Source organism: Balearica regulorum, chromosome 3, assembly GCF_011004875.1.
Source record: "Balearica regulorum gibbericeps isolate bBalReg1 chromosome 3, bBalReg1.pri, whole genome shotgun sequence".
Classification (NCBI taxonomy): Eukaryota; Metazoa; Chordata; class Aves; order Gruiformes; family Gruidae; genus Balearica; species Balearica regulorum.
In genome coordinates this window covers 24,236,025-24,263,892 of record NC_046186.1, presented here as the reverse complement: position 1 = coordinate 24,263,892, position 27,868 = coordinate 24,236,025, and the positions used below count along the sequence as shown (strand labels likewise).

General features: G+C 34.7%; 1 protein-coding gene and 1 long non-coding RNA gene across 2 annotated transcripts in view; one reads left to right on the top strand and one right to left on the bottom strand.

Moving 5' to 3' along the window:
• Positions 1-27,868, bottom strand: part of LOC142600924 (uncharacterized) — a 782,912-nt gene that overhangs the window by 325,258 nt on the left and 429,786 nt on the right. The gene's annotated exons all lie outside the window — the stretch shown is intronic.
• Positions 1-27,868, top strand: part of CSMD1 (CUB and Sushi multiple domains 1) — a 1,232,729-nt gene that overhangs the window by 1,199,649 nt on the left and 5,212 nt on the right. The window contains exons 60-69 of the mRNA XM_075747278.1: positions 1,222-1,395; positions 2,332-2,505; positions 4,746-4,819; positions 8,997-9,108; positions 10,218-10,397; positions 12,079-12,123; positions 16,727-16,888; positions 18,010-18,122; positions 18,866-18,953; positions 25,506-25,638. Of these exons, the coding sequence (XP_075603393.1) occupies positions 1,222-1,395; positions 2,332-2,505; positions 4,746-4,819; positions 8,997-9,108; positions 10,218-10,397; positions 12,079-12,123; positions 16,727-16,888; positions 18,010-18,122; positions 18,866-18,953; positions 25,506-25,638 (1,255 nt within the window). The remainder of the gene's footprint in view (positions 1-1,221; positions 1,396-2,331; positions 2,506-4,745; positions 4,820-8,996; positions 9,109-10,217; positions 10,398-12,078; positions 12,124-16,726; positions 16,889-18,009; positions 18,123-18,865; positions 18,954-25,505; positions 25,639-27,868) is intronic.

Below are 27,868 nucleotides of genomic sequence, written 5' to 3'. Positions count from 1 at the left end.
TTTTCTGAGGCAATTCGCATGCAAATGCAACTAAAACATTTAGATAAGTATTTGTGTAAAATTTGTATTTATTTTGCACGTATGCTGTGGTATAATATCAGGCAGAATAGCGACATTAAAGACTACAGTAAAACCAAATCATTCTGCAATTAAGATTGTCAGAGTGCTCAGTTTGAAATGCTGGGAATGAAGTACCCATTTTTCTTTTTGGGCCCTTTTATCTTGGATTAGATGGCCAAAATTCTGTAAAGGGATCCTGCAAACCAAACTTTCTATGAAAGATTCTCTTGTTGCAGTAGTGTAGTCATCCTAAATAGCCAAAAAGATGCTTCACAAATAGTTAATTACAAGTGCTAACATAAGGGTCATAGTGGGGATGAGGCTGAAAGGGAAATAAAGTAGCCTGGTGAAAATTGTTAGCACTACTACAGCAGCTCAGGGAGTAAATTTAATAGCCTAGGGCATCTTCTGCTTATAAAAGGCCTAGACTGCCAACTCATCTAACACTGCTTTAAAGTGATGTCTAAATTTAGCCTACTAATTAAATTTTGGCATATGTATTCAACTGACCGCATTTTCTGTTGTAAAAATCACTGACTGAGTGACTTTATGGTTGTGCTCTTTGTTGAAAGAACTGATGTGTAAATGTAAAGATTTTATCGTTTTGGGCACTCTTTCAGAAGCTGGAAAACATCAGAATATTTTTAAAGAGTCTTAGCCAGTGATTACCAATAAAGTCAATGTCCATTGTGTGCTGAAAGCCTAAGAAAAGAGTGGGTGAATGAACAAAATCATATTAAGGGCTTTAAATAGTGCTGCAAAATTACTTTAAAATAAAATGCAAATATTTAGAATCATAGAAACTTATTAATTGAAATAAATCATACTTATTGAAAATTTTTACCTAGCTCAGTAGCCTGTGGCCAAAAATGATCAGTAATGAATATGTCGGGAAGAGATTCAGAACTAGGTAAACTGTATACTCTTCTAGCTTCCAGCAACCTAGAGCTCAGGGACTTCCTAAACCTAGAGGTGGTATCTTTGTATTTAAATTGGTTTTCTGTCTCTTACAGGCTGCTTTGTCAACACAGAAATTGTTTTTTGGAACTGAACAGCGAGAAATATTTTTTTGTTTGTTTCAAAATATGAGTAGATATTATGTTGCATTCTCCTAAAGCCTATAAAGTCTTGAAATTATAACTTTTCTTTTTTGTGACACAGCTATTACCTGTGGCCCCCCTCCACCAGTACTCTACGGGAAAGTAGAAGGATCTGATTATCGCTGGGGTGCCAGCGTGAGTTACAGCTGCGCAGAAGGCTATCAGCTATCTAACACAGCTATTCTCTCCTGTGAGGGTCGAGGAATTTGGCGGGGAGACATCCCACAATGTTTGCGTAAGTTTCCAGGGTACAGTTGTGTTGGGCTTCACCAAAGCTACAATCAGTTGTCTCGGGCCACAGTCAGTTTCTCACAGTTTAAAAAGGACTCAGCTAGATCAGGTAATATATGGACTACTGCAGGATTCTTCCTCCTTCTTCCAAAAAGCATACCTTGTCATGAAATTGAGTGGTTGTGTCCATTTAAGGTCATGGTCTTCTTCCTTTCCCCAAAAGTCACCTCCATCTCGTATTGCCTAATTGGACCCATCACCATTTGCCTTACTGATAATCTTTTTGAATCTTCTGAATTTGACTTGTAGTAAGCATGATTAAAATTTTCCCTTACACGTTTCCTTTTTTTCTTCCCTGTCTCCATTTCTCTGAACAGGTGAAAACAAGGATCCTAACCCTTAAGCTCATAGCCTTTCTAAATTCTTTTTTTTTTTCCTGAAGGAGAGTACCTACCCTCATATTTTGTTTGTATTTGTTTTTCAGCTGCTTCTAAATCTGTCAACTCATCTCTTTCAGTGCTTGAAATCTTGTCAGGACTCTGACAAACATTTTTCCTTTTTCTTAATTAGGCAAAAATTTCCAGTCTATTCATCTGAGGGTGACTGATGTGAAAACTTGATACATTTTGAAGCATTACAATGTAGTGTTGTCTACTTTGAGATTACTTTGTCATCCAAATCTAATCAGCATTTAAGTGTCTCAATTAAAAGGTCTATTTTCCAGGTTAATTTTTATGCTTATAATAACTATAACAGTGACAATTAATTTTAAATTGCTGTCAAGAATTTATCTAAGCTACAATCCTACACAGATAAATGAACATAGCATTTGCACTTATATTCAGTGTGCCTGACTTGCACATAAAGCAATGCAAATACTTCAGTTGAAGCAAGTGTAGTTTTTAATAATTTTTTTCTTCTTTCCCTTTTTATACATTAGCTGTGTTTTGTGGTGATCCTGGTACTCCAGCAGAAGGACGCCTCAATGGGAAAAGTTTCACCTACAGATCTGAAGTTAGCTTTCAGTGCAGACCCCCTTTTATTCTGATAGGCTCTTCAAGACGATTCTGTCAAGCAGATGGTACTTGGAGTGGAATTCAGCCAACATGTATTGGTAATAACTACCACTACTTATGCTACTATTTAGGCTGTTTCTACTGAGAATATTCTTGATAAACTATTACACTATCATAAATCTAGCAATTAGCTTTCCAAATATAGAAAACGTCTATGTAATATAAAAAGAACTAGATAAATAAGGTTGTATTTTGAGTATAAAAATTTTAGGATAAACACAATCACATATGAAGTAATTTGTAAATTTACATGATTGCTTGTCTGGTGGAAATGCAGAATGTCAGTAAGTACAAGCGCATAAATTTGTTCCATCTATTTTTAGAATCTTTTAGATACGCAGAAGAGTTTGGCAGATTAAAGGCCAGATTCTGTCACTGGAGAGTTAAAGGCGTTTGTCAGAATCAATCCTAAATCAAAAAGCTTTTTGGACTTTATGAAGGTGGCTTGTACAGCTCAAAAGGATGAAGCGAGCTGGGTCTGATCTTTTGAAATTCTGATAAACTGCCAAGTATTATCAGTTTCTCATTGACTGATGTGCAACTGATAGGCTTTTAGCATGTTACATAACCAGACTAACAGAGAAATGCTGGACACTTGTCACTCCCACTGACATCAGCATTTGATCCAACTTCAGGTGACTTGCTAGAGAAAATGATTCTGGTGTTATAATAAAAAAATCCTCTTTGATATTTCTAAACAAACACATTCAGATATAGACTGTAACCCATTTATATATTTTGATGTGGCAGAGATATTGGCTATGTGGAAGAGCTGGACTGGGCATTCTGGGAAAAGGTAGCATGCCTGGTTGTTGAAAGCAGCCTCTATTTGTAAATTAAAACATTAACATTCAATACAATTTTTTATATGAATTGAAAACTCCTCTGACCATAGTTTTTATGAAATGGGCAATCCATCTTACATCTATGTTTTGTTACAGAGGCAAGAAGGTTTACAAAAGCTAAATCTCAGGTCTATTGTGAAGAATCAAATTTGAAAATGTCATACTGAAATTTCTATTTCTATTTTACATAGCGTAATATAGAAGTACCTGGAACATACTGCATCAAACATAAGCTTTTCTTTTACATCACAGTTTTTATGTTATTGTAAAAGGAAAATATTAGACCATACAAAATATTTACAGATAGCATTGTTGAGCAATTTGAAAATTAGGAACAGTGAACAATACATAGAACTATGCCTTGAAGTACCATATGATGGCAAATGATGGCAAGCTTCTCTATTTCTGGATATTGATAATTTCCTTAAAATACTTTAAGAAGTCTTCCTTTTTTCCCCACTGTTTCTTTGTATGAGGAATATCTTAAAAAGTCAATTCAGCTTCATGTGTCTATTATTAGCAATGGCATTCCAGCTGATGATAATTTGTGAAAAGTTCTTGAGCTGTTCAAGCAGCTCAAGGTTAGGAGTGTGCTTGGATTTTATTCTTGCACGTTAGGTCAACATCCACCTAACTTTTGAAGCCTTTGGTAAATATCAGTCCATTTTAATTTTCATGCTCTACTGGTGGTCAATACTGAAAATGGAAGTTGCCTGAGAGTGAAATGACATATCACATTATTGTATGTGTAAGTTCAGTTTTACCTCCACAGAAAACTAAAAATGGTTACAGATGAAATATATTCCCAAGATGCATTCTTTGTAATGCAGTGTCAGCACAAAAGCAGACTTGGTTGCCAAGAGGGAATCACACGGTACAAAAAGATTCATTGGATCAAGTCATTTGCTGGCTACCCAGTGGATGTGACTCGGCAACCCAAAGCATATACACCATCAGAATGTGAAGTGGACATTGCTGAATCAAAAATAGTTTCAGGCTGCTTTAAGTTACATTCATGACACTGATCACCATATAATTAGCTATACTCTGGCATACCTTGTTTTGGGGGACTGTCTTTTCATTCTCCAGCAATGACTGAGGTAGTAGTCCATTGGAAACTTTTATTTTCCTGGTGACAGAAAAAAATGTGTCAAAAATTAAGTATTTTACTCATTATAAGAAAGTCTACACTGCCAAAGATACCTGCAAAAATACTCTTAAATAATTGCAATGTACTGAAACAAAGCACTGTGATCTATCTTGGAAATTTAATTGGAAATACAAATGTAATATATGTAAATACACACATTCCATTAAAAATTCAATTCTTGTCGTCACTAGACATTGATGAAATGACTTAATCTTTGCAAACAGTTTTAGAGTACTATTTCCATACGATAATAATATCTATCGTGTTTCACATTTTACGTTAGATCCAGCTCACAATACATGTACAGACCCTGGTACTCCACATTTTGGAATACAAAACAGTTCCAGAGGTTATGAGGTAATTCTTTCCTTTATTTATCAGCTTTCTAAAAATGAAGATGCATTTAATAATTACAAATATATTAAATTATCTCTAGGCTTAAATGTCTGGTGTAAACCTTAGGAAATTTTCACTCCTTTTTAATAAAAACACATGCTTCATTCCAAGCATTTTTTTAACATACAGCTTAAAGAAAGAACTTCTAACCTTGCAATATATCATGTGTTCAATCCTTTAGGAGACTTCAGCAGGGAGGACTATTTATAAATTGATTATCTAATATGATATGACATGATATAATTGCTTTGCTTTATGATCATAATTCTTTCATACATTGATGAATAGTCAGTAAATATGTAACAACCCAAGACCTGTCTGATCCAAAGGCCATGTAGTCCTTGACAAAAAAGCCAGCAAGTGGCTTTACTAAATTAGCAATTCATGTTATATTTTATTCAGTCAGGGAAGATAAAATTATTCTACATGTTGGATCCAGGTTCTCTGTGATGAATATCCTTTCTATAATTTCCAAATTTCTCACAGGTTATTAGTTTACCAAGTGACAGTCAGAAAAGTGACTGAGGAAATAAAAGTAGATGAAACAATGACCAATCCACAGTCATGATATAGATTGATTAACCTCATGTGGATAGATTCTTCATGTATAAATATTTGTGATTGGAATGTAAAATAAGTTCTGTTTGGGTTTCCTGCCTTTTTCTGTACCTAGGGCAGTGTGCCACGTGGCATTACGATCAAGTCAGTAGGACTGTTTTTTAAAAAAATCCTTTCTGTAAGTTGCTCTGGTTATTGGTACCCTCCTTCTCCTGCAATTGTGCTGTCTGTCATTGTTGTGGCTGTCAGCTCTTTTCTTCACCTTCTGCTCCTGCCTGGCTTACAGATGCCAAGGCACTTCTCCCATAGCCACATCTTGTGGCCTCATCTCTAAGATGGTTCTTCTTCTAGTAAAAGGTGCAGATGTGCCTTTCTGTCTGTTCTCTCATCTTGACCCTGTACCTGCCCCCATCATCACTTCAAAAACAACTCTAATCTTTGCACCTAATTTGATTAGGGAGTTGGGTTTTTTCTCTCCCCCTTTTACCTGCCTCACAAGTTGTCTTTAATACCAGAATTGTACTTGCTAATTCACTGTTCTAATGTCTCTTGAACAAGAAGGCTAATTTTCTCTTCACATTCACCTCTAGAGGCAATAGTAGGTCTTCATCTGTTCTGTATTTAGTCAAGTATGTGTGTGCTGGGTTGACCCTGGCTGGAGGCTAGGAACTCGCCAAAGCCGCTCTGTCACTCCCCTCCTCAGCTGGACAGGGGAGAGAAAATATGATGAAAGGCTCATGGGTTGGGATAAGGACAGGGAGAGATCACTCACAAATTACCATCACTGGCAAAACAAACTAAACTCGGGGAAATTAGTTTAATTTATTACCAGTCAAATCAGAATAGGGTAATAAGAAAATAAAAAGAAGTCTTAAAACACCTTCCCCCCCCCCCCCCCCCCTCCCTTCTTCCTGGGCTCAACTTTACTCCCAGTTTTCTCTCCCTCCTCCCCTCAGCAGCACAGGGGAATGGGGAACGGGGGTTGTGGTCAGTTCATCACACGTTGTCTCTGCTGTTCCTTCCTCCTCACAGGGAGGACTCCTCACAGTCTTCCCCTGCTCCAGCGTGGGGTCCCTCCCACGGGAGACAGTCCTCCACCAACTTCTCCAACATGAGTCCCTCCCACGGGCTGCAATTCTTCATGAGCTGCTAAAGTGTGGGTCCCCCATGGGGTCACAAGTTCTCCAGCAAACCTGCTCCAGCGTGGGCTTCTCTCTCCATGGGGCCACAGGTCCTGCCAGGAGCCTGCTCCAGTGTGGACTTCCACAGGGTCACAGCCTCCTTCGGGCATCCACCTGCTCTGGCGTGGGGTCCTCCATGGGCTGCAGGCAAATATGTGCTCCACCATCAACCTCCATGGGCTGCAGGGGGACAGCCTGCCTCACCATGGTCTTCTCCATGGGCTTCAGGGGAATCTCTGCTCTGGTGCCTGGAGCACCTCCTCCCTCTCCTTCTTCACTGACCTTGGTGTCTGCACAGTTGTTCCTCTCACATATTCTCACTCCTTTGTCTGGCTGCTGCAGTTGTTGTTGCACAGCAACTTTCCCCCCTTCTTAACTACATTATCCCTGAGGTGTTACCACCATTGCCGATAGGCTCAGCCTTGGCCAGTAGCAGGTCCATCTTGGAGCCAGCTAGCATTGGCTCTATTGCACACAGGGGAAGCTTCTAGCAGCTTCTCACAGAAGCCATCCTTGTAGCCCCCCGATACCAAAAGCTTGCCATGCAAACTCAATATAATGTACTTTCACTCACAGATCACTGTCTGGCACAACAGGATGTAGACTTCTAATTACTAGTGAAGTAGATTTTTTTTTTTTTGCATACATGATTAGTAGGGCTTCCTGTTTGTGTGGCTTAGTCAAGCTTATATAAATCAGCTTTTAACAGTCTTTCCTCATTACAGAAAGGTGTGACGACAGGCAACAGACCTTTGAAGGGTCTAGTGTATCTACCAGCATCCTGTCTTGCCCCATTCATTTTGTGCCTTTTGTGCTTCACTGAGCTGTGACTGTTACAAATGTCTCCAATGTTTTTCATCCAAGTGTTATACAAAGAGTACAATGCTTTTATTTTTACTTTTACCTGTAAAATGAGAAAGAAATATATCTCTGTAACTGCCTTGAACCTAGACATTTTTTTGCTTTGTATTTTGAATCGGTGAGGAAATATTTGCAGCTTGTCATTACTTACTGATACCAGAATTGGCAATTTCTTAAGAACCAAGATGACTTAGCATCAAGACCAGCTACACTCTGTTCTAGTGTCTACTACAGACATGCTGTGTGTCCTTGGCAAGATAGAGAGATGAATATATTTAAAAATAGTTACAACTAGATAAGTCTACAAAGCCATATCAGTAATTTGACCTTTAAAAATACTAGTGAATTTCCCAAACCACTTCAGGAAGAACTGGTGTTGCATTTACTGAACATCTATCATGGTAATCTCTTTTTATGTAACTGAGTATATAGTTAACAGGTAGGCACTTTTGAAGATAACGACCCATTTTTACTGTCCATTGAAGTCCTATGAAATTTGTAGTGTAAAGCTATCTGCATTTATATACCTGCAAGCTATTTTATTAATATGCATTGATCACTACTCATTTGCAACTTAATTTCATTTGTCCATGTGATATATTACTTTATAAGTCATATAATTTCAAATAGTATTCATTTTTGTGGGTTTTTTTTTTTTTCATTTAATCCAATCATATTTATTGCCAAGATGTTTTATCCAAAACGAAATTAGTGCTTTACTGATCAGGCCTGCATCCTTAAAAACCTTGGCTTGGAGTTGTATTCTGGTTACTTTTCTCAATACCATCAATAAGTCCATTTTACTAGAACTTTCCACACAATCTCTCTCTTGTATATTATGAAATTCTTCATCACTTGCTATTTTGTATCCAGTTTTCATGCTTTACTATTCTCAGAGGAAGTCTAAAGAGAGTTTTCTCGGTTACTTTACCTTTTCTTCTGAGAAAGGTCATATCACAGTTGTCCATAGGAATGCTTTCCATAACATCACTCTGCTAGTTGAACATCTCAAGCAAAACTTAGGTAGCTTATAGTAGCAAATGCAGTGTAAGGAATTGTGGCATGGAGTTTTCTCTAGTGAATTTATTTGTAGATGGAATATTTCATAGTTTTTCTTTTTCCTTTTTCCTCTTAAAACATATTTTTAGTAAAGTCACATAATGAGAAACCATTGAAACAGACTTTACAGTCAAGTTCTATTGAAACATATGCAGTGACATACAGGAAAGAGAGACATCTCAGTCATTTAGTTTCTTTCTGTCACACTGACAAACTAATAAGCTGAAATTTATGAGTGTCATTATTTTCCATGTGCACAGCCTTGTCAATATTTTTCCACTTACTGCTTTCAAATAAGTTTACAAAAGATCAATTGCTCAAACTTTTCATCTCATTAAAAAAAAAGTTTAGCTCTAGGAACTGTAAAAAGAGGACATTTTTATTTTTGAAATAATCTCTCTAGTACCTTATCACTGTTTTGATATCTGACTACACATGATGGATACCTCTTTTATCTAACATTCTGTTTTGATCCTTAGGTTGGGAGCACAGTCTTTTTCAGATGCAGAAAAGGTTATCATATTCAAGGATCTACCACCCGTTCTTGTCTTGCTAACTTAACTTGGAGTGGCATACAGTCTGAATGCATTCGTAAGTCTGGTTTATTATCTAATGAGTTAGAATATCTTACAATTTAAAAACAGTTACAAAGTGATGCATGGGGAAATTCATAGTAAATGCTATGCTACAAAAAAAGTAAACTTTATTTAAACCAGTATTTTTAAATATTTTTTGTTTCCTATTCTAAGACCAATGATGTATTTGGGATATTAATTTGAAGTAAGATTTTTCAGATTTTTTTTTCCATGAAGTTCACAATAATTCTATCAGTTTTACTCAGAAAAGTCTGTCCTCATTAACCCACTGCATTAGATGCTTTACATTGATCTAGAGGTTTGTATATATTGGATTAATAGAGAACAGTAAGTGACCTGAAATATGCATGGGGCTATTTTGTTGGCTAGTATTTTGTGGATCATAAACTAGAACGCAACAAAATTCATCTTTTCTGAGTTATACATGAGTATTCAAATGTTAGTGTATTTATAGCTCTGTATGAGTTGGAGGACATCAAATAACTATTGTATTAAAATACACTGATCAAAGGCAAAAATAATTTATTAGAATGATCTTAGTTTCTTATCCTATTTCAAATTATCTTTGGGTTGATATAAATGAACACCATGGAGCACAGAGAAAGAAGCATACTGAGCAACCATATCTGTTATAGTCAATGTACTATGACAAAGCCTTCCTATGGAACCTTTATTTCAATTGAAATTTATAATGAACTTATTTAGCAAAATAACTGCTCTGTAATTTTCAAGGCTCTTTAAAACACTGAGTGGAAGCGATGCTTGAAGCTGTGACAGTACAATAATTCACAGGCCCAATCATTGCACCATGTACAATGGCATGTTCTTCTCTTCATTTTAACTCTTTTCTCTTTGCTATCATGATTTCATTTTGGTGTATTGTTTAAAAATATGTGATAGTATCATTTCCATCTTCCCACAATAATATAGCTATACACTCAAAGTGTTACTTTTACAAGTAATAGCTACTTGACATTTCTAAAAGGTGTACAAAGTTTATATAATGAAAGAACAAGTTGGCATGCATTTATTTCAAATTATGTACTCTAATCCTATGGAAACTGTTTATCATCACTTTTTCTAACTCCAAAAAACCCTTTGCAGCTCATGCTTGCAGGCAGCCAGAGACACCGGCACATGTAGATGTGAAAGCAATAGATCTTCCTACTTTAGGGTATACTTTGGTGTATACCTGTCAGCCAGGATTTTTTCTTGCTGGTGGATCAGAGCATCGGACATGTAAACCGGATATGAAATGGACAGGAAAATCACCTATTTGTAAAAGTAAGTCGTTACTCAAATGATATGTTGGGCCCTACTTGGTTGGATTTTTTTTTTCCCTGACTTTTTTTTTTATATAGTAGGATTAATTTTTTCCACTTACTGTTTAAAAACGCATACAACACAACAGCTTTTACTTTATGAAAGAAACAGTAAAAAAATCAAAATGAGCATAGCATCTAGAATGCATGGAGGAAAACATGGGGATATGTGTGTGTAAATGCACAGGCACACATATATAAGTTTACCCCTAACAACAGCAAACAAAACTTAAACAATATAAAGTGTTACTTTTAACTGTATTTATCTTTATGTCACAGTTTCAAAGAGTATTTCAATGTATTCAGTATTTAATATATGATTTTCTACTAGGAACAAAAAAGTTATTTCATAACTTGGCTTTTAGATTCATTCAGGTATGCTTTTTGTTAAAGAAAGTCTTCTAAAATAAAAATGAACAATAAGAAAAAATATGCCTTTTTGCACCAGATACCACTTTTATTTATATCCATTTAAATTTCATATATTTTTGCTAGAGTAGCTCTAAGTACATAGTTATGAGGGTTAAATTTCTCTTCACGTGTGAAGAAACATGTCTATAATTTCCCAATTCAGAAAAATAAAACAAAAGTATATTTAGAATATCAATAAAGGAAAAATAGTCAGAAGCCATGGGAAAGATGTTTGCAACATGATTTTTAATTCTAATATGTCAAAGAATGCTAAATAGATTTGACATTTGAACAATATTTGATTTTTTTTCATTAATGGATGAGTAGACTTCTTTGTTTCAAAATTGTCAAGACATAAAAATTTATCTTCACATTCTAGTTCCCTAATGGGTGATTTTTCATGGGTACTATATAAGCAATAACTTGACATAAATGATATGATTTTTGTTAATTTTCTTTATTTTTTTTAAATGGAAGGTAAAATACAGATAAAGTTTCTATAATCAAGATTTTTTATTTTTTTTATCAGCTTACAGTCTTTAGGTATAATTCTCCTTCAGTGCCCGACACTTTTTTGTGCTTTCTTAGCACTTGATCAGTCTAATCAGTGGATTTCTGCTCCTAAAGAAAAAAACCTAAAACATGCAAGACTAAATCTTCCTACGGGACATTAGCCTTTTTAAAGTGGCTAATGATATGAGGCCAGACCTTGATCTAGGGTCAATGGACATAACTCTGCTGAGGGTACCAGAAATATAGCGAATGACATCGGTTGTGATCCTTTCCCATGCTATCTGATCCTGTCATCTTAATCCAGCTATCTGGCTTTTGCTGGTTTGTGTCATAAATATATCAATCTTTATTAACAAAATTTTTACTATATTTAATATACTATTATTCGTAATTAGATACAGTATTTGTCCCCTCTATAAGGCTCTCTTTTATAGCACCGGGACTGATATAAAAATTTTAGGCCTAAATGTATGAAATACTTGGCTAGCCAGACAGCTTTCCACAGTAAAAATTTTGTTTACCTAAATTATTTTCTTATAGTTTTGTGTAAGTGTATAGGTTTGAACATGTAAAGTATTCAAGACCAGCTATTTCTGTTTTAAATATGGCTCTATTAGGTAAGAGATGATTGCATCCATCAGGCATTGTTTTAACATTCTATTTAAACAAAAAACCACAAATATGTTCATGAAAATGATAATTTGTCTTTTTACTTGTAGGTAAAGGAGTGAGAGAAGTTAATGAAACAATAACTAAAACTCCAGGTTTGTATACAAGAAGAGTTTTAGATCTAAATAAATTAAATTGATTTACACCCTAGATTGTTATGGATAATAAAACTATTTCCAATATTTAACTATTTATTACTCATTTCAAAGGAATATAAATGTTCAGGTCTTTCATAATAACAGGTGTCATGTAAAACCTATTATATGTAATTCTTTCCCAAACAACATTTTCTGAATTTCTACAGTACCAATTTTGTGAATTGCACAAAAAAACCCCAACCTGTCAAGCCGAAAAGATAAAGCATATATATACACAAACCCCAGATTTGAAGTAGTTTTATATCAGACAGATTGCTATAATGGAGAGCCTTATAATGAGTGTAGACTATAATTGCGGGGATTAGATTCAGTCAAAATGCAAGTGGTATAAGAAACCATAAAAAAACCCCAAAAACCCCCAGTTTTGGAAATTCTAGTGGCCTTCATTTCATGGAAACTCTCCAGGTACTCTAAGATAGGTTTTCACAAACTGTGTGGACCACCAGCAGCAGGTAAACATTACTGCTGCCTTTCTATGCCTTCTCATGAATATGTGTGCAGTTAACCTTTTCCTCCTGCCAGTGACAAAACAGACAAATACACATGTTTTTTTCTGAGAAATCCTTTATGTAGATCTTCGTAGATTCATTGATTTTCAGAAAATGAAAGACCTATTTTTTTAACTAACTTATTTAAAAATGAAGAGAGTTTTCACCAAATAAATGAGCTTGCAACTCCATATTCTGAATTTTAGCAAGCTGCAGGGAAAATAAGATTAATGGTTCACACTCATGGCAGTTCACAGAAGGACTCTGTAGAGTAGATGGGATAAAAAGGTATTTCTGCTAATAAGTAACGTTCCTGGTGAGTTTATTAGTGAGAGTGTCAGGTGAAACCATAAATGAGTTCTTCTCAAATGCATTACTTCTACAGACTCACAATAAAGCAGGATATCGTGCACATTCATTATAATTAACATAGAGTCTTAAATTATTGGAGGATTCACCTTACCAAACACCTAAGGTATACATTAATCTGCTACCACACAGGTTTTGAAGTTTCAATGCTAAATTAAAATATAGACCAAGTCTCCAAATATATTCAATATGCAGAGCATCATATCAATTCACAACACATCACATCCCTTATAACTAGTTTTGATAAGTAAGTACTATTTGAAAGACATTTTTTAAAAAAATGAAATGTTATGATTTAAAATCATAGAATCATAGAATCGTTTTAGTTGGAAAAGACCTTTAAGATCATCAAGTCCACCCATTAACCTCACACTGCCAAGTCCAACCACTAAACCATGTCCCTAAGCACCACATCCACACGTCTTTTAAATACCTCCAGGGATGGTGACTCAACCACTTCCCTGGGCAGCCTGTTCCAGTGATTGATAACCCTATTGATTAAGAATTTTTTTTTCTAATATCCAATCTAAAATGCCAATAATGGTAAGCAGAAAACTGAAACTGTAACAAATGACAGTAATTAACAAGGAAACGTTTTAAGCTGGTTTTAAAAATCAAGTCTGCACTATTTTTATGTCTTTTAAAATTGTGAATTCTCTTTAGTATAGAACACAGTGTATTTTGGAGCATTTTCTTTACCTTGTTTTCTTGGCTTTTTGTAGAATTCCATTTGCCGCTCTGTATTTTAAATGAGATGAAGCTAATATTGCTAAACTAGAGTTTTTGTAACAGAATAGATTCATGTTCTGATTTCGCACCTTTGGATATATAAATACAAATTATGTTTATTATTCTTTATTTAATTGGTATTTTTTTGCCACAGTTAGTGTTTTCACAAGCAATAGTAACTATCATTTTTACAGTACTGTAAATTTTAATTGATTATAAATTGCAACTAAAGAATTCTCACAATACCCATGTGAAATTTAAGAACTACAAGACTCTGTTTGGTTCCCATAGTTCTCACTGCTTTGTATAGTCTTTGCAAAAATAGTTCAGAAGCTGTTTTAGTGAGTAACCATGGATTTCCCCATTTGTCATGTTCTGAGGAGAATCCACAGTTGGTGCAGTATTAGTATAAAAATACCCAGTTCATTTCTCTCATTCTGCATTTGCCCACAGTGGGTGGGAAAGGCAGGGACATTGCAAGGGCTCAGCAGAACTGGGTCAGAGCCACTGCAGCATCTGCATTTTAACCTTTTACAAAAACATGACTGGGGAAGCAGAAATATATTTTGCTATTTTCTTCCCCCACTGATTCTGTTCATTTGCAGCAAGTGCAAATTCTGTAAATATTGAGTCAATGGTATTATTTTGCAAAGATTAACAGCTATTATTGACAGTTAAAGTGGTTAGAGAAACTAGGTACTGAAGATGTTGAATGTGACAAAAGAAGTATGGTATCTGCTCTTTTATAAAAGTCTTGCATAGTACCTGTCAGGTTCTTACCAGTAATTCCAGATGTTCACCTTCATCAGAATAACTTCAGACACATACTTTTAATTAAAAGCAAAGACAAAAATAATTTTAACATATTTAAAAAATGCAGGTTTCAAATTTACTGTTCATCACTATTATAGCAAAGCAATGAGAAATGTAGGAAAAAGAGTCTGAAAGACCCTTTACAGAATTTATATATTTGCAGAAAATATATGAATTCTAAGGACTGTGAGATACCAATTGAAATTTAATGCTTCAGATTTTTAATATTAAATTGAAGTTACCTTGTGTTAAGCCCCAGTCCTGCACTGAGTTTTGCTTTGGAAAGGAAGCATTTAAGATTCTTTGAAGGTGGTGTACTCAAACTCATATATTGGGTTTCCACTCACTTGGAATCCAGTGGTGGTACAAACATGCTAATGATGTTTTCAAATCATGACACATAGAGCTTGAACGTTTGCTTGTGGCTTTTGCATAGTTTGAAGACAAAAGGCACTGAAGAAGTTGTTATCCTTCCTCTTTATGAAATGCATACTAGGAAGTGTAATAATATGATCAATCAGTCATCAGATTTTCAGATGTAGCGCTTATGAGTATGATTTGTTGGAAATATATGGTAGTATTGACCTGGGTTTCTTTTGATTCATTTTTGCAATCAGTGATTAGGTGGAGGAGGAAATATCTATGGAATTTATTCAAAATGGATACACAGGATACCTACACTGATAAATTTCCTTCAGTGTAGACAAGTGCCTTTATATGTTTATGGTTCGATAAAATACAAAAAATCCAATAATTTATTTTAAGAGTTTAATTAGAAGAGTGTGAAACACTTCTAATATCAGTCTGTAGCTATTTAGCAAGTATCATTTGTAGTGGTCATGGATAGTAAGGGTGAATCTTAATAGTTGCTAGGGCTGTCGTTTTTGTCAAGATATCATGTGATTGGTTAAACAGTTCTTTTTATGAAGTTTTATTTTCATTCTTAAAGCTATACTTCTCAAATTGTAATGCTAGAAAAAGCTTAGAACTAAGTGGAAAAATGTCTATTTTCACTTGTCAGGAGCTGCCAGGAAACACTGGGTGCTGCCTGGGCAGGAGGAGCATTGGTCTCTTTCGGCCAACTTAACTGTTTAACTTAACCGTCATGTTTGAAGGAAGTCTTCCCCAGATTTTATAACAGCAAAGTATATGGGAGAAATACATATAACAGCAAAGTATATGGCAGAAATATAGCGATGTGTAGAGGAGAAATAAATGCTCAAGACATGTGGCACCCTGTAAATGTATCTCCTAACAATTTCTTTCTCTTCTGTGTTTGCTTTTTAATTAATGTTAGTATTGCAGACACTGTTGAATAAGATATTTTTTCTACTCTGTTGGTAATTTAGCAAAATATTTATAATACTAAGGTTTAATGACCTGTAAATAATTTATTTGTTCTGTATAGAGGAAAAATAACAATAGCATCAAATAAATGACCCAAATACATATAATTCTTCCTATAATTCATGCTTCATTTTATAGGTTTTTTTACTTCAGATTATTCAAACTGCAGTTTCTGAGAAACAGACCTTTATTTTAAACAAAAAAGTTCCGTGCTCTGGCAACTTAACTGTTCACAAGTTCAGTAATATTGTATGGAGAGAATACATGGAGTCTAAAAATGACTGATAAAAAAAAAAGCTAAACTGTATCTGGAATTCAGTGAATTCAGTTGAATATTCAGTTGATATTCAGTTGAAAATCACACACAGTGCTGCTTTAATAGATTCATGAAACAAAAGGGATGGCCTAAGACAATGTATCCTTCCAGGAATCCCTGAACTTAGAATATTAATCTCCTTTTTTTCATCATACCTTAAAGCTACCAGGCTTTCGGGGAAGAGTCCATATTTTTTCATAGTCTTGGGGACATTCACTGAAGCACACAAGCTATGAAGTGTGAGGTTATTTAAGAGCATATATCGTAATGGACAGGTGTAGTATATTATAGGCAATTGTGTGGAAAGGTCATTAGATATATTGTCTTTACTGTTGTAAAATTTTTACTATAATACCTCCTTAGAACAGTGGATTGATGCTGTAACAGAAAAAATGAAGAACAAAAGTATGGCAAGAAAGATTGCTACTTTGTTGTAGTTTACTCCTTTCTTTGTTTCTTTTTTCCTGCTTTTATTTAGTTCCCTCAGATGTGTTTTTTATAAATTCACTGTGGAAAGGGTTTTATGAATATTTAGGAAAAAGACAGCCTGCTACTCTGACTGTTGATTGGTTCAATACTACAAGCAGCAAAGTAAATGCCACATTCATTGAGGCTTCCAACATACAACTCAAACTATCAGGTAGGTTCAGAATTTGGTGTTAAAAAAAGTGGGTTTAAATTTTTTTTCATCTATTCAGTTTTGTTGTATTTTTCTGCCAAACACAAAATTAAATAAAATTTTTTTCACTAAAAATCTTTTTCTGCTTATTTTGCAAAAAGAAAAGTCCTAATGTAATGGTTTGCACAGATTTCAGTTAATTTATATGTGGTTACATTTTAATTATTTTTTCCCTTAAATTTCAAATAAATATTGATGTAGCGTTTTTCATCTTGGACTTTTGGATAATATTGATGTGTTGAACATACAGGTAGTACTTAAATGGTAGAGGAAGTGTATATAGGCATTTTAAGAACTGCACCATTGAAAAGCTCCATTACTCAATAGTGATTAATATCTGCTTTATAGCAGTTACATACAATGGAGGACATCAACACCACTGTCCTCCATTTCTTTCCTGTGTTTTAAGTACATAGGCCAGACGTGTCCATCAAAAAGACCCAATGGGTCTTGATAATGGCATAACATAAAATAGGCACAGATAATTAAATAACTGAGTAAATTATGCATATCTTTTAATCAGCATTGTGCATTCCTTTCTGCAAATCTGACTATGAAGTTCTGGTTTAGCTTCTGATCACAGTTATATTTCAAAAGAGCATTATGAGTATCTATTAAGGTCAAGAGTTCAGAGAGAATTTCAGTAGTTGACTGCCAAATAGCAACTTTTCTTTCACTGCACTATCAATATTGCAATAGCACTATGCTGTTGTGATGTGAGTAAAATCAATTTTTTTTCCAGTTCAAGGAAATTCCAGGCAAGGAATTCTATCTATATTCAGAATTATGGAAATACTGTTAGAAGAGACAAATGTTCTTGCCCATTTGTTTATAAAATTAAACCGTACAAAACCATGTTTGCATCCTGTTATCAAATATGATGTGGGCAAAAGATCAGTAAAATAAGATCCTGTTATTATAGCACTTTAAATCTTGTATTTTTCTAGGTTATAAAATTCTGTTATTGTATAATGTTTTCTACTAAATATTTTAAAGCAATATACTTAGCTTTGTAAGCATATTTGAACAAAATGGTTGAAAAATTGTTTAAAAGGCATGTGTTACCTCCTTTATTGTAATAGGAGTTTACAAGAAAGAAGAAGCCCATTTGCTCTTGAAAGTTTTTCAGATTAAAGGACCTAGTGACATTTTTGTAAGCAAGTTTGAAAACGACAACTGGGCTCTAGATGGTTATGTAAGTAAACAGACTGCTATGGATAAAGCTTGCTTAGTTTAAAATTTGAGGTAATTTGTGTTTTCCTGTATAACTCTATCCAAATGTTTATGTTACAAATATGGAATACAGAACTCTAGATGTCAGAGTAGAGATCACATTATTTTTCTTTTCAAAAAAATGTATACAAACTTCTATCTATCTATCTGCCACACTCCCATTAGAATTTTTACTAAGGGGAAGGTGGAGTGAATCAGCATATTTTGCCTTATTTTTGTTGTGTTTTCTTAGATGAGAATGGGTATTTTACCTTTAGAAATACTGTCCTTTATTTGGTTTGGTAAATAGTTCACTGTAATAAAATTACATTTAATCATGAAGAAAAAGAGAATTATTTTACTCTTTGCAGTTCTCTGCATCTCGTGATGCATTCTACGGAAAATAATTTAAAATCTGACAAGTCGGTGGACTTCTATATCTGTAGACTAATTCAATTATGTGTATGCCAGTTGAAGAATTTTAAAACCCGGCAATATACATCAGCTAATTTAAAGTCATTCCAGGTGTTATTTTGAAACTTTGTTTAATACTGTTGCAAACTTAAACTGATAAATATTGTATAAGCATAGAGAGTTCACTAATATTTTAAAGGATAAAAGTTAAAATCTGGGCTCCATATATCTACTCCAAGACATAAAAACTAATGGCTAAACATTTTTATTTATTTGTTTCAGAAATCTTTTTTCTGTTTCAACATATTCTAGGTATCATCAGGGCTTGAAAGAGGTGTTTTTACTTATCAAGGTGATATACATGGAAAAGACTTTGGAAAATTTATGCTCCAAAGACAAGGTAAATGCATTCATAGAGCTTTAACTTACATAATCCTTTTTGGTCTTGCAAGAGTGAATTCAACAAAGGACTCAGCTATCTAGCTGAAGTAAGCATCTTTATTTCATGCCATTGCTATTATAAAAAATACAGCAAAATATGCATATTTGAAATGTACAGTTCAAATTCCAGTTTAACTCTGCTTAATAAGTTACTATCACATGTTTTCTAGTGTAGCAACCTAATAAGATGACTATAGGATGCTCTTAAATAGAATGTCTTTGCAACTGCTTGCTTTTTTGTGAATGTCTTTTTGAAAGTAACAGGAGTGTCATGCAATGCAAAGACATTTTCTGCTCAAACGTATAAATTGCAGTCAGAATCACATAGGAAATTAAAAGGACACAACACTGATTTTAAGAGTGTCATTTGGAGAGTGCTTGTTGCTGAGGGATGTTTTCAGAATGTGCATATATTTAGATAAAATTCTGTTTCACTGTCAAAAAATATGAAATGAGTGACTGAGATATATGTTACAGCTATGGACTCGAGTGCGCAAGCAGTTGGTGAAAAACTAGTTATTTTACTCATAATATTGTCATAAAAAACAATAAAATATTTATCCATGAAATAGTTACTCATAAAATAGTTTTGACAAATACCAAGTGTAGATATTTGCATTTCTTAATCCTGGACCTGCTGCAGAGTGGTCGAAGCACGGTATGTATACAGCAAAGTACTAGGCTAGGAGGGGGAGACAGAAGATATCTATAGCAGACTGTATCTACATTTTATACATTGCCTTGGTTCCATTAACTTCATTTGTGCTGTACCCAATGCCCTTTAAAGTTCTGACAAATCTCCCTTGTATTTCTTTGCTCTATTAACTGCTGTAATAGCAGTTATCCTATGGATACTTGGCCACCTCTCAAGTTGCTGTATATGTTTAATCACAAGGGGCGTAAACCTTACTCTTCAGAGTCTCAGTCTAAGATTTGCCAATTACTGAAGCTGAATACAATTTCAGTCTTCAGTTTAAACTCTTGTGTGAGACAGATTATTTGGCTGCCTGTACTTTCATATAATCCTTATCTGTAATATCTAAACTAATTTTTCTTTCTGATTTTAACAAGCACACTGTAGAAGTAGAGCATCAGGATTTGTTCAAACATATGTCCTCTTTAGTAGCCTTTGATATCTCAAAACAGTGAGAGTATGTTTTTGGGGGGTTTTTTGGGGGGAGTGTGTGTGGTTTTGTGGGTTTTTTTCTTAAGCCAGACCGAAAAAGATATCCATTGTTTGCCAGCTACCTAATAGAAGGTTGGATCCATGTGTTTTACCAGTGAAATGAGTAACTCATGAAGGGTAAGGATAAATGAAGAACAAGCAGAATGACAACCCAACAGTTACAGCATTCTCCAGTGGCTGTATTCTGTGGTTGTTGTAAACATTGTCCATATCCATATTGACCATTTAGAGTTACAGTAGTAGATCTCAGTTTGTATATTCCCAAGGCTAGTAAGGAGCCAAAGTGTCCAAGTTACATATGCATTCCTAGGCTGAGGGCCTCTTGTCTTCAGCTTTGACATCTCATCAGAGAGTTTGCTACAAATGCAGATACGGTCTCTTTTAGATTTCTTTATGTGATTGCTAAATAGGCACTGATTTTCTATAGGTTGCTTGTTCTCTGTTGAAGAACTTACAGCTAAAAGGAAGCAGAAAATTTCCAGCCAACACAGGTCATAATATTTGTCCATACGTTCTCACATTCAAGGATAACTTGCTTTGCTTTTTAAATCTATTCTGTTCATGAATATTCTGCTGGGGTAATGATCTCATATTTCCTCCAGCTGAAGACTTAACATATTTTCATTTCTTCAGGAAGTTAAATTATTTGCTGCCTTTACACTAAGACAGAAGTATGCATAAACTATGCATGCACGGGTGCATACATAATGTAATATGAAATTCTTCACCTGCAAGCATACTTCAAAGAACAGCTTTTACTGAGAAGTACTCGGTTAAGCGTGAAAGACCAATCTATTTGATGAAGAATTCCCTGTCACACAATACCAGAGACAGACCAGGCTCGGTGGATATGCCCAGTCTTGGAACTTAATGACATGAAAACAGAAAGAACTTTTGGGTTTAAGTACTGTTTATCCTTTTTCAGAAGCAATTCTGTTTGCTAGTAGCCTTAGAGAATAACCCAAATAGAAGAGAGATCTCTGTTATCAGTCTGCCAAAAGAATTAAAACTGTATCTGAGCCTGCTTAAGGGGCCCAAGTTGTGACACCGAATTATGTAGCCTGTTTTGTCACGTAATCAGTCATTGCTGGGGGCTTTTTGTTTGTTTTATGTTTTAATAACTTGGTCTCTAAAGGCTGCGAGTCTGCAGCTAGGTTCAGTTTCTGTAATTGCTAAATGCCTGTGCCTCACCACTACAGTTCTAGAAGATGCTTATTATAAAATCTTGGCCTTGTTCATTCCAACCCAGACTGTCCTTTTAAATTGTATGAAAAGGTGGCTTTGTGAGAAAAGAAACTTACTTCACCAAATTATTATTTTCCTATATTTATTTCTTCTGGGGATATACAATGACCCACCTCTCTCTCTTTTTTTTTTTTTCTTCAAAGTACTTTTTTAGGTTGTCTTTAGGTCTAGATTGAGATAAATATTGACAAGAAATATGAAATATGAATAATTGTGTTACATCTGTGATATATTAGATCAATAGCTGTGAAATACATGTTCATTTCTTGAAATTGATCAACTCTTAAAAGCGTTGAACATCACAAGACATGTGAATTTTAAATTTCATTCTATAAAGGTGTCACCCTTCCTATCCAGATAATTTTGCACAACTTTTGTCATTCATGAAGAAACTCTACATCTAAACAGGATACTCACAGCTTCAGAGTACAAAATGGCTGTGTTAGGTAATGCACAAATAGATAGCAAAGACTAATGAGCTATGAGGCTATATATTAATACACTCCTCACACCCAATGAGAAGCTCAAAGAGTCTTTGCTATCCAGCAGTTATCAGTCAGGGGAAGAAGGTTCAACCTCTGTTGGTCCTTGGAAGCTGCTGACTTGTTTTCTGTGTCAGTATTTTTTCTCTTAAATCCTTGAGCTGCTAACCATCCTTGTCTCAAAAATTACTCTTCTACCTGTAATTCTACTTTTCATATCTTGCATGGTTTTTTCTGTCACACTTTCTCCCACTTCACCAGCAGTTCTCTTAGTAAAACTGAGCCATGCTGTAGTGATACCAGACAGTTGAAACACTGGGCTAGGACTTAAAGAGAAAATGCATTTGAAAGCTTCAAACAATGATAAGGAAATGCTCTTAATTAGTATTTTCTTACAAAAAGTATTGTTTTCTAGTATGTATAACGGAGGAAACTCAGTTACCATCTGAAGGGTAGAAGTACACAGCTTGTGCAATAATGACCTCACTGTTTATTTTCAGAATTTGAACTTCATCTGACTGTTGATTAAATAACATGTTCCCCAGTGACAAAGTACGGCTTTTTTATTGAAAAGTAAACCTAAAAATATATTGCATTCTGTTGTTTGTTGGTTCTTTGTTTTGTTGTGTTTTTTGGTTTTTTTTTTTTTTTTTTCTATTAGCATGCAGATGTTTCCACTTTTCTGGTCCTAACTGTGGTAGCAATCAATACCTAAACTAGAGCAGTACAATAGGCTTTCTCATTTCTCATCATGACAATGCTGTCAGAAGTAATGCAAAGTTCACATCAGGATATGTTTAATCACAAACAGCTCTGAAAATAATTGTAATAAGTAGACCAGACTGTGTTGAAGTTATATTGAGTCTGATACGTGAATAAATTTCAAGTTATTCAAAACTGCAGCAAAGTTTCTCTTCCATAATGAAAAGCACACCCAATGCACAGTCTGAACCTGGTCAACACTTCTCCAATGCCAATTAAAGGTTGTAAGCTTCAGTTAAAAATTTCCAGCTTGGTTACCCTAAATGTGGTACTTTAAAAACTGTGGCGATATAGAATATTCAGTTACCTCCAATAGGAGTTCTGAGTACTAAGTTTTAAATGTAAGTCAGTTATCAAACAGAAATAACTTAAAAAGAAATTATCTAAATGTAAAATTGTGCCTAGTTTTAAATGTTCAGTTGCACAAAAAAAAAGGTATTTTTTTAAAAAATTCAATACCAAAATTTCATACCAAGAATTGCTCATTATGAATTGCAAACTACTGTTTTATTTTAGCTAAATTCTGATTAGATATTTTATAATTTTTCTACTACTTATACATTAGAATTTAACTACCATATGTGCCATGATAACAGCTTTGAGATATAAGTTAAGAGTTCCGTGATCATACATATTTCTGTTTGTTTTGGTACTTGGTTAGAATTTTAAATAAGCTAGAATATTAATTCCAGGTTTTTGCTGATATAAGCTTACTACAATGAATTTGATCATTACTCTATTTTTTATTAATTACTCCAAATAATTGGAAAAACAGCTAGGGATTGTGATAGGAAAGGATGGAGACAGTCATAACTGCATGCAGTTTTTCAAACTTCTATCAATTTTTCTAACCAATAAAAAATTCAAAGGGGCATTTAAAGTAACATTTCTTAAACTTTTCTTAACTGTGCTAACTACTTGATTCTATCTGTCTTTAATTTAGATTGGTTGGACAATATCCAGTACATGTGCAATACAATACAAATACATAAAATTATGCCACCAGGCCATCCACACCTTGAGTGTTGGGACAAATATTGGATTACTCAAGTCCAAAGATTTTTATAATAAACTAGTTCTACTCTAAACCAGTTCAATGTTAATTACAGTACTCCATAGTAGTGTGATAAAGCTCATGATCCCAGCTACTACAGTAGTAGGTTTATTAATTTGGAAAGGTTTGTCTTCACCAGTTCTGCAGAGAAATATACAGATGTCTGAAATGTGACGGAAGATTAAGGCAGTGAAAAATGTTGAAGTACAGTATTTTGTCATGTTTTAGTGATCAAATCTGGCAATTGCGAAATTGCTAGGGGGGCTGTCTTCATTTTAAAGGGAACTGAATTACTTCCTAGAATTTAAGACGTTTTGTAAAATGAATTGTATTTAATACATTTTGTAAAATGAATTGTGCAAAATGTATTATAATATTAGCAATAGAAACATCTAAGTTTTGAAAATATCTAACAGAACAAAAACTTACCTCATTCCTATTTTGCATTGAGGTTGAACTGAAATAAATCATAGGAGAATTGTTTGCTTCTTTCTCAGTTTTACAACTTAGGTATTTTAGTAGACGGCTGAAAGCAAAGCAATGGCTGTGTCTCTTCTATATTACTGGTCTGCGCCAGAGTCCTAAAAAGACTGACTGATGCTGTTGCCATCAATGAGGGAATCGTGGTGTATGAGGCAGTGTGTACTGGTGGGTTGGAGCATTTCTGAGTGGTAAACACCAGTGTCTTTTATTATTCTCTACTAGCATCAGCAAAAATATCCCAGAACAGCAAGCCCAGCCGAGCAGAACCATGGTGGTTTATTGCAGTTACCTCAGTTCTCTCTTCGTTTTTCATGTCAGAGGTGGTCTTGCATTGCTTGTTGTTTCTCAGCTGAATAGTAAGGCTGCAAGCATAGAATATTTTTTTAGTATTAACAATTTTTTTTGGTAGACGGTAAATAGCTTAATTTTATTAAATTAGTGACTCATGAGAGGTGTAGTTCATAATTATTTTTCTTTCTGAATACTGTTTTCAAATAATTTTGGTAGCTATTGATACATTATTAAGTGTGTCGTGGTTTTACCCCAGCCAGCAGCTGAGCACCATGCAGCCGCTCGTTCACTCCCCCCCATCAGGATGGGGAAGAGAATTGGAAGAGTTAAAGTGAGAAAACTCGTGGGTTGAGATAAAGACAGTTTAATAGGTAAAGCAAAAGCCGCACGCACAAGCAAAGCAAAGCAAGGAATTCATTCACCACTTCCCATGGGCAGGCAGGTGTTCAGCCATCTCCAGGAAAGCAGGGCTCTGTCACACGTAACGGTTACTTGGGAAGACAAACGCCATTGCTCCAAATGCCGCCCCCCCCTCCTCTCTTCCCCCAAGCTCCTTATAAACTGAGCATGACGTCATATGGTATGGAATATCCCTTTGGTCAGTTTGGGTCACCTGTCCTGTCTGTGTCTCCTCCCAACTTCTTGTGCACCCCCAGCCATCCCACTGGCAGGGCAGTGCAAGAAGCAGAAAAGGCCTTGGCCTCGTGTAAACACTGCTCAACAATAAGTCCATAGAACAAAAACATCTCTATATTATCAATGCTGTCTCCAGCACAAATCCAAAACATATCCCCACACTAGCTACTATGAAGAAAATCAATCCTCTCAGCTGAAACCAGGACAAAGTGGCATTAACAAGATTTATACTATGATACTGCATGCTATTTATTCAATGTTTTTAAATAGAATTATTTTATCAAGACACCATTTTCTTTCATTCTTGCATAAAAAAAGAACTGTGAGAGAAAACCTGGGAATTTTATTTCTGCTCTTTTTGTTTCTTTTCAGGTCCTTTAAGTGCTGACACAGACCTTTCAAATCACTATTATGGTACAAACAGCAGTTCTGTTGCAGCTGCCATCCTGGTACCATTCTTTGCTCTAATATTGTCAGGGTTTGCATTTTACCTCTACAAACACAGGTATTGTAAATGTTGTTCATTCAGTAAATTAATAAGCTTTTTATTTTAATTTTGATAGGTAAATGTAACTAAAGAACACAATGTTAAAGCTTTCAAGAATATCTTTACTCTAGAAAGACATATATTTCTAAGTATTCCCACAAAGGGGTTCAGGGCAGGGCAGTTCTTAATGGTGAACAATTTGAAAAATGAGTCACTGTGTTAAAGGAGCAAAGACCTATAAACCTTCTTGGTTCGTTAGGCTGAATCAAATTGAAATCTCAGGTCACATGTTTTATTCTTTCATTTTAATGCTTTATTAAATTGAATGTATGCTGCTTCTTTCAAAATGCTTATGAGTTTTAATTATACAAGCTGAAAAATCCATAAATCCCACAAGGGAACAGCCCATAATAAGAATACTTACAGTACATGCTGAATAAGCTAGTGGGTACTACTAGAATTGGCATCACTTCTGCTCATATGAAACTTTTATATGTCATTAGATAGTACAATAAATCCAACCATCTTGTCTGAAATTTGGTTTAAAAGCTGATATCTATGTATTCTGAGTGCTATTTGGCTTGAGCTTTCTGGAACAATTCTAATTTTTTTTATATTCAGCTACAATACTCTCTGACCTCCTTGTGTTATTTGCAGTTTGCAAAATGGCATTTAACAAAAATGCTGATTTTTAATAACATGCTCTTAAGACTTTTGTTCTATAACCATGATACCAAGAGTATTTCGTTACTGTAAGAAATCACATAGAAGTCCACCATGGCCCTGTGATGGACTGGACTGTCTACCTACCTCAGCATGAGATGATTTGGGAAAAAGAAATTACAGTGGTGCTTGAACTTGTGAACTCCAGTTAAAATGATACATGTCCTGAAACATAATATAGCCTTTCATTGAAAAAACTGCTCAGGAAGAGCTGCGAACTCTATCTCAGAACATGTTGTTGTAGGGTGCCTTTCTGATGCCTACAGATCTGCATTCTCAGAGAGCTCCTGTTCTGCAATGGGGGGAACCTAAACAGCAGCGTGAAAGCACAGGCATTCAGATCGGGTGAAGAGATGGAATGTAAAGGGAACATTGCTGTCACTTTGCTCTTAGAAAGAGGAGGCAAACTCTAAGAAAAATATAATAAAATTATTGTGACATAGGGGTACATTTTGTGGTTTATTCTATGAACTTCGTTATGTTCTACATGAGCAGTGGAAATTCTGTTTTCTATTTAATATAAATATATATATATTTAAGACAGATAAAACAGATGGGTAGCTGTAATCCCAATGTTTATGGTACTGCTGGTGCAGCATTGCAGTTCTGCCTACCTTAATCTAATTTTACATACATTAGATACTTGAAAAAGGAGATGTTACTCATAACTTAATATTTAAAAAATATTTTTCTTTTTTAGATTTTCAAAAAATTTATTCCATTAAACCACAGGTTTTAGAGGGGTTATCAGTCTCATATTGTCATCAGAAAATTAACAAGTTGATTACTTATGTAAAGTAAGTCTAGGTCACCTTTATTCTCTTCAAAACAAAGGATGTTCCAAAGGAAAGGGAACAGAATCTGTGACTTTTGAAACGACTTACTTCAAATTACCTTAACGACCAGAATAACAACATGAAATTTTCACAGTGATGTGATAGTAGTTATGCCCCTAGAGGCTCTCTATGTCAGAGAATTTGAAAGTCTTCTTAGGGGACAGTTTTATGGATGTTTCTGCTGTGCCTATGTCAGATTAATATCATCTAATTAGAACCAGGGTTGTTAAACGTTTTTTTACTCAGTTTCTGTACCTTTTATCTGACAGACAGGAATTGCTTCAGGAATGAAGACAGCATCTCTGTCTTTTTGAACAAAATTAAAATATATTTAATTACTTACACTTAGGAAAGCTCCTAGTTAAGATTTCTAAGCATGTTTTGTTACTTCTATAATGAAAATATGTAGAAAAAGACATATTTATAAGTAGCAGAATTATTTGTGGTTTGCAAATTTCCATCACTGATATCTTTCCACTGATAGTTTTTCCTATCTGCTATCCAAACCAGGATAATTTTCTAACAAAGAGTTTGATTTTCAAGAACCCTTTTCTGAAGTTTTATCATGAGATTATTTTCTATTTTTTTATGTTTATTGAACACCAAACATCTACATTTTGCACTCCTTCATCGACTTTCTTGCACTATTTCAATTATATGTATAAAATTATATACTGAACCTCCTTTAT